Here is a 13,555-nt window from a genome sequence, read left to right as displayed (position 1 = left end):
TAATATGAGCTTTTATTTTGGGTGGCCCAGGGAGCAGATGTTGCAAATCCTTCTCAGGATAACAGAAGCTGTCATGCAGAAGCCAAAGGATAAGCATGTCAAGGACTTGTTTGCCCAGAGCTTGGCAGGGTTGCTCTTCAGGGTAAGTCTTTTTTATTACATGCTGCAAATGTAGAATTAAAGTAGGCTTGGCAAGTTAGTTTTAATTACTGAAAAATTTACAAGTTATATCAAATTAACTTTACATTTTTAGAAAAATTCCTTCTTAGCATTGTCCTAAAAGTTGTGATCTGTTTTCCAGTTTGAGTTTTGTTTTTAGGCTTCCTTCTCTGCCATTCTCTCCCTCTTGGTTTGCTTGAGAGTGGTAGGCCTTAAGAAAGTGACAGGCATAAGCTGGGTGGTGCTGGCACACCTTTAGTCCCAGAGTTGGGAGGCAGAAGTGGGCATATCTCTGAGCTCAAGGCTAGGCTGGTCTACAGAGCAAGTTCCAGGATAGCCAGGGATACAGAGAAACCCTGTCTTGAAAAAGAAACAAAGTGACAGGAGTTGAAAAAGAAACCAAGTGACAGGAGTTGAAAAAGAAACCAAGTGACAGGAGTTGACAGGAGTCTTAGTGGAGAGAAAACCAGGTAGATCTGGTGGCTGTGGGGTAAATAGAAATGTGGAAGTGGGGTAAAACTTGAGGCTATCATTGTGTCAAGCAACTGTATGTAATGCTTCAGGCTGGAAGGAAGGACTATACGGGAGAACTTATTCTTAGGGAGATGATGGTGCTTCTATGGTTGGTAGAAGAGAGAGCCAGCCAGAGATGCTGAGGAAGGAGGCCCAGTTTGCTGAGTGGAAAGCTAGAAGGTTGTTCTAGATGTCCAGCAAAGTGAGCAGGAGCAGGTGACCTGGTAAGTTCTGGTAAGATGTGGGTGGTTGAAAATGGCCTAAAGAATTGACGTTTACTTGGAGTGAGTGAATCAGGAAGGTGGAGGTAGCAAAAGTGGACAAGGCTTCCAAGAGCTCTTGATCTGGAAGGGAGGAGGAAACGGGAACTATGTGTAGAGGGGAAGGTTTGGAGCAGGTGCTATTTAAATGTTGGCTTGCCAGTGTGACATTCTAGTGAAAGCAGTTGGGATGGATTGGTGCAGAGGGAGGTGACACTCAGCATCTGGCCAGGCTGGATGACTCACTTCATTTGATCTGAGAGCCAAAGAGGTACCAGTACTTCCTGCGCCAGTGGGAGTAGGGTCAAGAGCATGGATCAGCTGACAGCTGATGGGCTGCCCAGGAAAGCGGAAATAACACAGAGCCCTGAGGGCAAATGCCTGGGCTACACTGCTTTTTTTTTTTTAATAGGGTTCATAGAATTTATGAACATTTCTGAAAGAAAACAGTAAAAAAAAAAAAAAAAAAAAAAACCTGGAAATATATGACATCTACGTTAGGCCTGACTGAATAGTTTGATAGTCAGGAGCACTATGAGCTGAAGTGAAGGTTGAGGAAGGAAACATCCTCTTCACCAGTTCCTAGATCTTGACTGATATATATGAAGAGTGTATGTGTAGTACAGATGGTGTATGTAGAGGTCGCAGAAGGAATTGGCACATACTCCCTTGCCTCATCGATTCTCTCTTCCTTTGACTACTTTGCCTACCTAGCTCATGGGTAAATGGGATAGGCCTACACATTCTTTTTTATTTGATCTTTTTTCTAAGTCCAGGCTGTACAATGAGCCTGGATTGGTCCAAACTCTCAATTCTATTGCATCAGTCTTTCTAGTGCTAGAATTATAGGCTTGTGTCATTATACTATGCCTATGTGAGGTTTGTTTTGTTTGCAATAGTCCAACCTGGCTTGTTGATGTTCCTGTACTGTCATGTGTCATTTGTCATAGACAGAAATGTCCAGATACTTGTATGTGTGTGTGTGTGTGTGTAAGAGTGTGTGTGTGTTTTATATTTGTAAAGAACTAGTACAGGGTAAGGGAATTTTACGTTGCCGTTAGCCTTTTCTCTTTTCCAACTCTTCCTGTAGTGTTTATTTTCCCTCTGTTCTGTAGATAATCTAGGTTAATAAAGTTTCTTCTAAGAATGGTGGAATTTATCTCATTTAAAAATATTTACCAAGTAACAGGCGGGTGCCTCAGGTGGTGCCTGTCGTCATAGTCTGAAGGCGAGAAAGCCTCACCTCTGCTCTCTGCACTAGGATCCAGTACTTGGCAGTGTTTAATGTCCCTGAGAGTCAGGGTAGGAGAGGGTGTGGTTGGTTATCAGTTGTAAGAGAAGAAGTCCGTGAGGCAAGGTATATCCTTGTGGCTCATGTGCTGAGCTGTGCCTGATTAAACACTGAACATCAGTGCTGAGGGACCCTTGACGTACGCTGACCCACTGGTTTGCGTTTATGAGAAGTGTAACTCCAGAAAGGCCTGCTGCCTTTCTCCAGGACTCAGCTCAAGTTAGTGGCACAACCTAGTGCTGGGACTATCACTTTCCCTCTTCTGTTTGGAAAAGCATAGTCAATTAGGAGGCTGTCCTGCTTTTATGTCCAGTGCTTCCTGTCTTCGAGGATGTTCCACCATGTTCAAGTGCTGTTGTGAATTTTGTTGGTGATTCATAGATCTGTATACATGCTTGTGACTAAAGTGAAAGAAGTCAGCTTCTTTCTTTCTGCTTATTTCAGAGGAGGTCTCACCTGGCCTAGAACTTACTATGTAGACCAGGCTGGCTTTGAACTTATAAACATTTGCCTGTTTCTGCCTCCCAAGGGCTGGGATTAAAGACATGTGTCACTACATCATCTCTTTATTTCTTATTTTATACTTAGTAAAGGGATTTCCAGTCTTGGCATCTTACTACACCAAGACATTCATCTAGCTTTGTTCCTGCTACCAGGACTGTGGCAATGGGAGGTGATGGCAAGAGACTTCAGCAGTCTCTGTTCTCTCCTCTAAGATTACGTCTCTTGATCTAATATTGGGCCCATTTTATTACTATTAGTATTTTACTGAGTATTTTTATTCATACTAAAACGCCAGTTTCTGTCTATACATTTTAAACTCCTGTCTTCAGAAGTTCAAGCCCATTACCAAAAAGCATAATCACAATAAAATTAATAATCTTCATGTAACAGAAAATATTGGCCTAATAATAAAATGGACCTACTATTAGATAAAAAATAGTAATTAGTAATTGACTTCCTTTCATGATGATGGGTTCTCTGTAAAGCAGGTGGCTAACCAGGAAAGCAGTCAGCTCCAGCCATGAAAACAGAAGCATACACAGCATTTAGTGGGTGGTGGAGCTATAAAAATGGATAAACAAAACCCAAGCAGCAGGAGGAGAGCTGTCAGATGGAAAAATCCAGAGTCAGATGTCTGGGAGATGATGGAGTGGAAAAATTTGACTGTGACAGTGGAGGGAAAGGGCCATAAGCAGAAGAGAGTCTACTTCCAGGAGAGCATGTGGGTTTTTAAGGTGAGGACGAATTGGAGAATGTCGGTCTGAAGCACAAGGTTCTGGGAAGAAACCTGGAGCAGGAGTAGGCGTGCCTCTCAGAAGGCGCTGAAGCTGGGTACGTGCTGCTAGACTGAAGGTCTCCTGGCTGACGGTGAAGGCAGTCTCATTCAGTGAGTTGTCTTTGAATTCTGCAGCAGTCTCAGCTGCTCAAAGTCTTGCAGCACATGGGGGCTTAGACAACACATGCAGGAAGGTGTTTGAGATAGCTGGACAGAGATGTTTTGTCTTCTTACTGACAACAGCAGTGTTAGCCATGGACTTTAGAATAATATTTCCTCAGATAACTTGTTACCATAATTCAAATCCTAGATACAGGTGGTCCAAAGTAATGAAGAGGGTGTTATTTTAATTTTTTGTTTGTTAAAAATCATAAATTTGTTTGGTTTCAGACACTTATTGTGGCTTGGATCCGAGCAAACCTCTGTGTGTACATTTCTCGGGAGCTCTGGGATGACTTTCTCAGGGTGCTGTCATCCCTTACGGAATGGGAGGAACTCATCACTGAATGGTCTAACATCATGGATTCCTTGACAGCCGTGCTTGCCAGAACTGTGTATGGAGTTGAAATGACAAACCTACCTCTAGATAAGTTAAGTGAACAAAAGGAGAAGAAGCAGCGTGGCAAAGGTAAGAGCAGAGGTACCGGGTGAGAGAGTGCTCATGTGTGGACCTAAGCTTTTAGTGCGTAGTAGTTCATAACGAGCTGAACCAGCTGCCTCGTGTTTTTTTCAATGCTGCTGTTAGATTGTGTCTATTACTTTGTCCCCTTGACTGATAACTAAAGAGACTGTGGAAGACAACAGAGAAAAGTACTGAGAGGAGTAACAGTGACCAGTGCTTTCTACATGGTCTTCACCCTTATGGTAGCTCTTTTAGTTACAGCTGTGTCATAGACAGAAAATGAAAAATACAAAGACCTTATAGTGATTCAGTGAGTCAGGGTGGCTTAGGAAAGAAGTGATAAAGACAGACATCAAAGCCAGGCAAGTCCAGCCCAAATACTACACTGCTAAGATACATGCTGCCTAGAACGTGTGGAAAAATTCCAAGTGCTTGAGATGGGAGCCATTTTGGCTTTATTGTGTTTTTAGGTCAAACTGTTTTAAGACCTGAGGAAGTAAAAGTGGTAGTTTTGAGTTGTGAAATAATGGGAGTCTCTGTTGGAGATGACAGTGGCACCCTCTTGTCACTGTTACAGTTCCTAAGGACTGTGGCACTTGAGTTAACTTGTCTATTCACTTATATTGTAAAGACTCAAATGTGTTCGTTCAAATGCATATAGTACATAGCAAATGCAGAAACAAACTGGACCGAGTAGGAAGTGGCTATAGGTGTGGTTAAACAGCAGAATGCCTGGGAGGCTCGTGGGCTTCCTGGGGAAATAGAGAGGCACCTTCTCAGGGTTATAGCAAAGAGAGTCACAGAATACAGACATTTCTGTGGGTGATAAGTAATTTCACTTGGTTCTGAGACCTTGAAGGCCTCTTTTCTTCAAAGCTTTGCCAAGTTACATATGTTTGATAATAGATTATGTTTTAGTAATAGTAACCTTTTGTAGACTGTATCAGTTGGCTTTTGCTATGTGACAAATCACCTTAAAACATAGTAGCTTAACCATTCTTTTATTTAGACCATGATTTTATGAGTTGATAATGTGGGTTGCACACTCTGCCACTGCTAATTCTCATTTTCATTTGATTTTCTTTGTGCTGTGTGGCCACTTAGAGTGCTCTGATTCTAGGAACTGACTGGCTGTCAGCCAGGGCAGTGAGTGTGACTGGGCTACACACACGTTTCATAATTCAGCACGTTGGCACATGGTTGTTAATATAATGTTATAGAAGTAAAATTTTAAGGCCTCACATCTTCAGTCTTACTACCAAAGTAAGTCACGTAATGAAGTCCAGAGTCACTGTGAGAACAAAGGATGTGGATACAGAGAGATGTGAACTAGTTCTAGTGACGAGCTAACCATATAAATGAGCTAAGGACTGGCTTATCATGTATTCATTGCAGGCTGAGAATGGCTTGCCAAAGCTCCAGTTAGTAAAAGCAAGCAGCAAGCCAAAGCAAAGTAGCTTATGTTCATAGCTTTCTAGTAGAATGGCTTAATTCCAGTTTAGATTTTAATGACACGGCACAGTAATGTTTTAACATAGCTTTAGCAACAGGTCACTTTTTCTCCATAGTTGAAGCTAAACAGAATTGTTTTTAGAAATACATACTAGACTAGAAATCCTATTCTCTTCTGGTTCTCTCTTGCATGTCTGAGGTTTCCATGTGAACTAGGCCCTGGAAGTATCACGATACTATCTGCAGGAGACTGGCTACCTAAGACACTGCTTCTCAGTCTAGAGGAGAGTTTTCTCTGCTGAAGGGGAAGAACTGAGACACAAAGTACCACTTACTTTTTCAAAATAAGTGTGTTTCCTACATCCTGAAGGTGTTTAAATACACACACACACACACACACACAATCACTCACAGGAACATCTCTACATGTGTGGGACACACTGTATCCTGAAGTACTTTTTTCCTACCTAGTGTATAAACACAGTCCTATGAAGTTATAAATTAGCAATGGAAAGTAAACAACTTCAAAAGTGCTGTTTTCCAGAGAGATAGGAGCAAATTATTTAAATAATGACCATGATAAACATCTTAATTTATGTTACCTTAGTCAAAAAAGTAATTTAAATATTTATTATACAAATATGGGCCTAAGCACTAAATTAGTGAAAACAGAAGCTACATACCAAGGAAACTGTAAAAACAAGCCACAAGTTGTATCTGGTCTTCATATTTATTCTGAGCAAAAAATCTCCTAAATGTCTTATTCTTTTTCCTTCTGTATTTCTTTTGGGGCTTTGACCTTTCTTTAAAATATTTGACTAGAAGACCACGAAGAAAGGGAAGTTAAATCAAAGACCACATTGTTTTTGAAACTTTTCTAAAATGAGATTTTAAATTATTTGTAGGTTTTTATTAACTTGCCCATTTGACCAAGTATACACGGGTCTCTGTGGGGTTTGTAGCTGGGTTGGTGTCTTCCAAAGCCAGTTCCATTTTAATACCAGGACTTTATTATAAAGTTTTTAGCCTTTAAGTAATGGTTTTTAAAGTACCCTGGGAACTGACCTAGGTTCAGATGGCATTGTTCTTACATCGAGAAGATTGTTTAATATCTACTTTTGCATGTTGAAGGAAATACTATGCAGACAGAGTTTGTATGAAACTGTATTTTTAGGGTACTGACGTAGTTTCCTAAACTGTAGCATAAGAAAGTGGTTCTTAATCTGTGGCAGAGCTCTGCTAGTGGTGAATTATTGTAATGTAGGGTATTTTTTGACTCTTGGTAATATAGCATGCATACACACACACACACACACACACACACACACACACACACACACACACACACACACCCCATTTGCTGATCAGCCTAGGCATAGTAAAATGAGGAATAACAATCTTACCCTTTTTCAGGTTGTATCCTAGAACCCCAAAAAGGAACAGCTGTTGGGAGATCCTTTTCTCTCAGCTGGCGTAGCCATCCAGATGTGACTGAGCCAATGAGATTCAGAAGTGCCACCACATCTGGAGCACCAGGAGTGGAGAAGGCAAGAAATACTGTCCGTCAAAAAGCAACTGGTAAATATTTAACAAATCTAATTATTATTTAAATGAATTTATAGAAAATTTTAAATTTCTATTCAGAATTTAAACAGTAAACCTTTTATTAGATGAGCTGTGTCAATATTTTATAAACTTTCTGATCTGCTTATTTCTCAGTTCACAGGTTTTATTTTTTATTCCTATAATCTGTACTGTGAACAGGAACATGATAAATACATCTTTAGTCTTGGTGATGTCATTAGCAGATGGTGTTCCTTTTAGAGTTCCAGCTAAGAAAATGAGGGACGCACTTGGGCTTAGGAATGAATGGACACAGTCTCATCTTTTGCTTCTGTGGAAGCAGAGATCTTCCTATGCCTGAAGAGGCTGCATTCACAGCCCATTTGGGCTGGCACTGTACGTGATGGAGAACCTGCTGACTAGCAGACTGCTCGTTACGGTTTACTAAGGCAAGAGACAAATCTTTAGAAAGGAAGCTGGCATTCACTGTGAGGATAGTAAGGTTCTCTTCTCCATTTGTGCTCTGGTGTAGGATAGAAACAACAGCACCTTAGTGTTTGATAGTTTCTTTCATCAGCAGAACCATGCAATTAGAGTGGATAGTCAACAGCTTCAGAGAAGCATAAACAGGATCCTCAAACCATAAAACAAATGTTTGATAAATAACACATATTTTCATTGCTGACTAGAAGCCTAATATAGATAGTTTAGCATCCCGTTGGCATTTTTTGTCTAAGTATGTTGTTCTCTAACTGTAAGTTCCTCATTCCTTATTATGCCTTAGCATTTGCTGGTAATTATCTTTTTAGTTATTTGCACCACCTATTCTAGTTGTTTCCCTTTGTTCTGTTTCTGAGAAACTTGATTCCTAAAACCATGCAGTACTGAGGAGGCCCACTGATTCCCATCTCAGTTCAACCTTGAGTATTCCCGCTGTCACTGGTTCCGTCAGGGAAAGTACTCAGAAGCATGTGCCAAAGGCAGTGAGTGTCCTTCCCAAGCTGTGCAGACTTATGCTGCCTTCACCACCCTTGAATTCCAAGTATAAGCACTAGTTCAAAAACAGTGCATTTTATTTGTACATGTTGATCAGCAACAAATACGTGAATACTCCATATGATACTGCAAATCTTAATTTTCCTCAGACATTTTAAACCGACAATGTGGTAGAATATGCATACTTTACCAGCATACTTTAGAAAGCATTCAGGAAAGGCAGGCTCTGATTAATGATCTTCTAGGTATTTGAGGGCCATGTGGCACTGGACAAACCATTTATAAAGGTTTTGTAAAGATATTTGTGGAACATGTACTTTAAAACTGTAATGTTGACTTCTGCAGAATTAACTACATTTTAAAAGTCTGCAACTGTTTTATATTTGAAATACAGTGAGGACCATAAGTTACATAAGTCTTTGTGTTTTATATATACACATGTATGCATGTGTGTGTATATGTATATATATATGCATTTCCTATTGTATTTTATGCCTTTAAAAGTAATAAATATTATGAATTTGTTGTTACCTATTAATGGTCTTTGAAGATTTTTGTATACCTTGCTGTTTATTAAAAGTAACACACATGAGCACATGAGTGATTTTACTCAGCTTTATTTTCCTGTTTTTTTAACAAGGCCCAGAGTATTTCCCTGCAGTGTGAGTGTATAGAAGGCATTTATATGAGTGTATAAGCTCACTGAGGTCATTCTCTATGTTCTCAGGAGGAATTAGTATCAGCTAGCAGGAATTATTATGGGATAGCCACTCAAAAATGACTTTGTTTCTCTACTGTCATTAAGAGAGCAGTTAAGCTCTTCATACAGTGGTTCACCTCGCAGATTTCAGTTAGGTAAAGAAGCTGTCACTGATGCTGACACCAGGGAAACAGGCTTTATAGGGAGGATATCAGAGTGTAACTGAAGAGGCCTGTCATGGAAAGACAACTCTGGCTCTCAGTGTCAATGATGGTGAGGATTCAGATATCCAAACTCAGGGTGATCAAAGTGAGTCTTAATCGCCACATAAAACAGCCAGTATTTTACTATTTGTAAAATTTATGGTGATCTATTTTGGAAAAATGCATAACCATTTGGTTACAAAAAGGAAAGATTTTAAACAGTGCTCAAATGAAATGCTGGCTGCATACAGAGGTAAACAGATCTTCTACACTTTGACATTTACATGGATGTTGCCCTTTACATATTATCTTACATATTCATGAACTATATAGTAATCTCATCACTGGAAACGCTGATAGCAAGGGACAGGGAAGGGACAGTAGAGTAAAAAGTTTGTTTAAATGTGCCACCATTGTATAAGGGTTTGTTTTACTTATGCTTTGCAGAGGTACGTAAAATAACAACATAGCAAATAATCACTTTTATTTCTATTTTAAGGATAGCACTGATGATTTATGGATTTTAAGGATAGTTTTATGTATCTGAAGCACATTCCATGTTTGTTTTATTGAGTGTTTATTTAACCAACAGTGAGAAAATCAAAAGTTCATACCAAGAAACTTTTGCTCAACTAAATGTGAAATACAATATAAAAAGATAGGTTTCATGTATATCAAATAAAATGTATAACTGAGTCATATATTTATGAGCTTTGGGGATATCTTGTATACTAAATGCTAAATGATTAGCTTTTAAATACACTCGGCTCTCAGTAAATCAATTTCTGAATTATTTATGATGTAATAGAAAAATTTCTGTCTTGGACCAGATTTTCCTTTTCTCACTGTGGTCTTTGTATGTGTATCCTTTAGGAAGAGATACTAATGTGTTGATAATGTAATAATGATGATGCTGAGCAAGCAACCAGACATCATTCTGATGCTCTCTGATACACAGCAGCAAAAGGAAGCATTCTTAAATGAAACTAGTTCTTTTTGTGGAATAACCATTCTAAGTCATCAGTGTTTGGCTGCAAGGTTGGCTGTATTTAGAGACTGTGATTTAGTTCTCTCATTTTATTGATTTCTTTAAAGCCTAAAATGGCTTCCTTTAAATGTTTGGGGGAACGCAGCACCTTAAGAACTTAGAAGTGGAAAAAGCTCTTGATGTGCTCTGATATAATGTTACTTTATCTCTCCTGGAAGCTAAGCGAAGCCAGTCTATCAGCAACTGTGTCCACCTCTCTGAGGCTTTGCCTGCTACTAAAAGCGTCCCGCTCCTCCTCCATACCGTGAGCGCTCTCTTACCTGGTCTCTCTTACTCCTCTTGCTCTCACAGGCTGTCAGGTACTGTACTGTTGTCTCATGTGTCCGTCCACACCCCCTGGCTTCTCCCTCCTGCCACCCCCAGTCACACTCAGAAGGTGTCTGTTGCACTTGTGCTAAATTTCAAAAAATATTAATTGTTGTTTTTGTGTAGTTCATGTTTAGTAGCTATTAGGTAGTCAAAAATTCTACAATCCTGCTAGTTATCAGATTCATGGCTGTAATAGAGATTTTAATTAAAAAAAAAACAAAAACAAAAAACACTAACCAGTGCTAATTTTCAAAACATTTGTTCTTAGACTTCACCCAGTTAATTCAACTGGATTAAGTTTATGTGTATTTTTTTCTCTAGCACAGCAATGTGAATAGAGTTAGTAATAATCTATTGTATATCTTGTAATGGCCTGAGTAGGGCATTTTGAATGAGCTTGTCACGTAAATGAGAGGGTAATAGGTACATGAGTTATCCTGCTCCAATGTCACTTCTCCCACATTGTCCATGCATCAAGATGCCACACTGTGTCCTACCACTGTGTGTAATCACTGTTGTGCCAGTTACAAAGGAGGGTGTTGTAATACCAAAAATTAGTTTTCTCATGTTTTGCCTAGTCACTTCTCAAAGGGAATTTATTTTATGTGTTGAATAATTAAATCTACAAAGAGATATTTTTCAGTGATTTTAAGGTGAATTATATCTTAAGAGGGAAATGTTTTCATGTTCCTTTTATGTTCTGAATATAGATATAGATTAAGATGTTTTCAGTACTGGAGATAGTGTGAGTACAGTTTCTATAGCTCAGACACTGTAGCACCATTGTAGTTTGGCAAAATAAAATCAAAGCTGAAGTAAAATACCATGAGGAAAGAAGTTAGTTTTAACTGAGAATGGGGACTATAATGTTGCTTAGAAACTCTCTTTAGTAAACACTGAGTGTGAAAACAGTGAGGCTGCTGGCATCGGAGGGGGACTCTCAGGTGAGTGGCTGCTGAGCAGTAAATGCTTGCGGATCAGCTTGTCCAGGAAAGGCATCTTCTTAGAGGTGATGAATGAGGCATTGGAAAGAATTTGCTAGGTATTTGGCTAATTGACACCAAAAAGAAATCTTTAATGTAAAAAGTTTTATTTCTTTCTCTATTTTATTTCCGTACTGTTACATTTAAGTTTTTTTTACTTGTTTTTCTGGAATATGTTCTCAGAAAAAAAAAATTCTTCCTATTAATATCTCTTCATTTGTAAAAGTTTTGTTCTTATTCAGAGTTATATTTTCATTCACTCAAATTCTTCGTGTGTGTGTGTGTGTGTGTGTGTGTGTGTGTACATGGCACCAGCAGAAATTGAGTGACTTTCTGCAGTGACTCTCAACTAGGAATGATTTGGCAACATCTGGAGACATTTTTGGTTGTCTGGTAGGTAGAAGCCAGAGATCCTACTCAATATCCTCACTGGAAGCAGCCTAGACCAGAAGATGGTCAGACCTAAGGATCTATTGTGCAGATGGGCAAATAGCCCTGTAAAGTGGAGCAGGCTGGAGCAGGTCTGTGTCTCCCTATCTCTGCCATCTTCACTGATTTTATAGCAGGGTGACTTTAAGGACAAACTGCTACTGCCATTTGATGTGACAGGTACAGTAATGAGTGCCTTCTCAGTCTGACTCCAGGTGTGCTTTATTAGTTAGTGTGATACCATTGTCCTTTGTGACTGTCCCGTGAGTAGACTAGGCTGAGAGAAGTGAGTAGCCATTCTACTTGGCTGGTAATTTGCAGCATGGTTTGTGTTCTGATGTACCTCTGAGTGGATGGCGATCTACTGCTAAGCTGCAGCTAAATGATAAGTAAGTCATTTCAGTTCTCCTTCTTGCTGGCTACAAGTTGAGGTTTTTTGTTTTTTGCTTTTCTTTTAGTTTCACTGTGTCAGTGGTTGCTAGTTTTGTTTTTATTATGGCAGAAGTCTTTGTTTTGGTTTCTAATCTGTGTGAGTCAACCCACCAGAATTGTAATAATAGAAGCAATGGTAGTAGATCTGGAGGTGTGGGAAGCAAATGGTGTTTAAATTTGGGGAGAGTCAAAATGACCCACTTCCATTAATATGAGTAGGGAGAAATCTGTGCACCTTGGGAGTAGTTGTGACAGCTGGGGAGTCCCCTCTCTTTTTCTTGAAAACAGTCCCTCCCGCTTGTCTTGCAGTGTTACTTTTTTCTCTGTTGGGACATTTATCAGTCTGTAGCATTTGCATGCTATGCAAGGGTAGATTTTTCTTTTTTCTTTTGGGAATGTTGTAATGGTTATAACTAGCAGATAGACTGTCTTCCTTTATCCCAGTATATGGGACCTAAGGGGAGGCCTTGCTGAGCTGCCTCTCTGTCTTTCCACAAGCTCCATGGAAGTTCTTCCAGTTAGGACCTGGACTAACTTACTCTCAGGAAGCAGGACCTTGTGGACATGGAGAGTGCTAAATGGAAAGCATCTCCTGGGCTTTTGTGAGATCAAGTTGGTATCACCAGTGGTATTTTTTAAACTAGGACCTTACATTCTAATTGTGCTTGTGCATCCTTGCATGAGGGATAAATGGAACATAGAATTTTTGCTTATTTAATAAGATGAAATAAGGAAGTCTGTAATTAAAGAGTGAATGAAAAGTAGACAGACATCTGGAGAAAATAGAAGTTAGCTGCAGAACATACACATTTACTTCAGTCATGCTGACTCTTCTCAGTGGGGGTAAAAGCCACGAATCCTTATGATCATTTTGCTGATGGTTTTAGTGGAGCTTTAGAAAACAGTGGGTTAGGAATGGTGTTGAGAAACTACATCCTCAAGAGACAGGAAAGTTAGTGCTTTTGATCGAGTGTTATTAGACTTCACAGAGGATAAATGAACTGAGTCTGAGGCAGAATTCTGTTCTTCAAAGTGATTTAAACAAAAATTGTGTGACATTTAAAACAGGATGCATCAAATCTAAATTTATTGCACAATTGTTTTGTAACTCAGATGTCATTTTTTTTGTTTGTTTGAAAGGAAATCCTGTGTCTTTACATTTTACATCAGTAGGAAAATCATTTTCATTAGTTAAAAAAAAAAAAGCCACTCAGATGGACACAGTAGAATGGGAGCAGCCTCAGCCCAACATGAACTTTCTTCAACAACATCGTGCCAGCAGAGGGAGCCCGAGACCCATTAGGAAGGAAAAGGTG

The 13,555-nt window shown here is 39.4% G+C and overlaps 1 protein-coding gene across 9 annotated transcripts in view; it reads left to right on the top strand.

Moving 5' to 3' along the window:
- Positions 1-13,555, top strand: part of Ralgapa2 (Ral GTPase activating protein, alpha subunit 2 (catalytic)) — a 272,379-nt gene that overhangs the window by 83,508 nt on the left and 175,316 nt on the right. For 7 of the 9 annotated variants that reach the window (XR_374468.4, XR_866275.3, XR_003952992.1 and 4 more), the window contains 4 exons: positions 31-142; positions 3,893-4,130; positions 6,990-7,154; positions 10,245-10,385. Coding sequence is in view for 3 of the 9 variants with exons in the window: in XM_006499519.4 (XP_006499582.1) it covers positions 31-142; positions 3,893-4,130; positions 6,990-7,154; positions 10,245-10,385 (656 nt within the window). In the remaining 6 variants the exon portion in view is untranslated. The remainder of the gene's footprint in view (positions 1-30; positions 143-3,892; positions 4,131-6,989; positions 7,155-10,244; positions 10,386-13,555) is intronic. The other 2 variants (XR_374469.4, NM_001033348.3) reach the window with 1 other exon arrangement.

This window comes from Mus musculus, chromosome 2 (assembly GCF_000001635.26).
Source record: "Mus musculus strain C57BL/6J chromosome 2, GRCm38.p6 C57BL/6J".
Taxonomy (NCBI): Eukaryota; Metazoa; Chordata; class Mammalia; order Rodentia; family Muridae; genus Mus; species Mus musculus.
The sequence above is the reverse complement of the archived record's forward strand: the minus strand, read 5'-3'. Positions and strand labels throughout refer to the sequence as shown.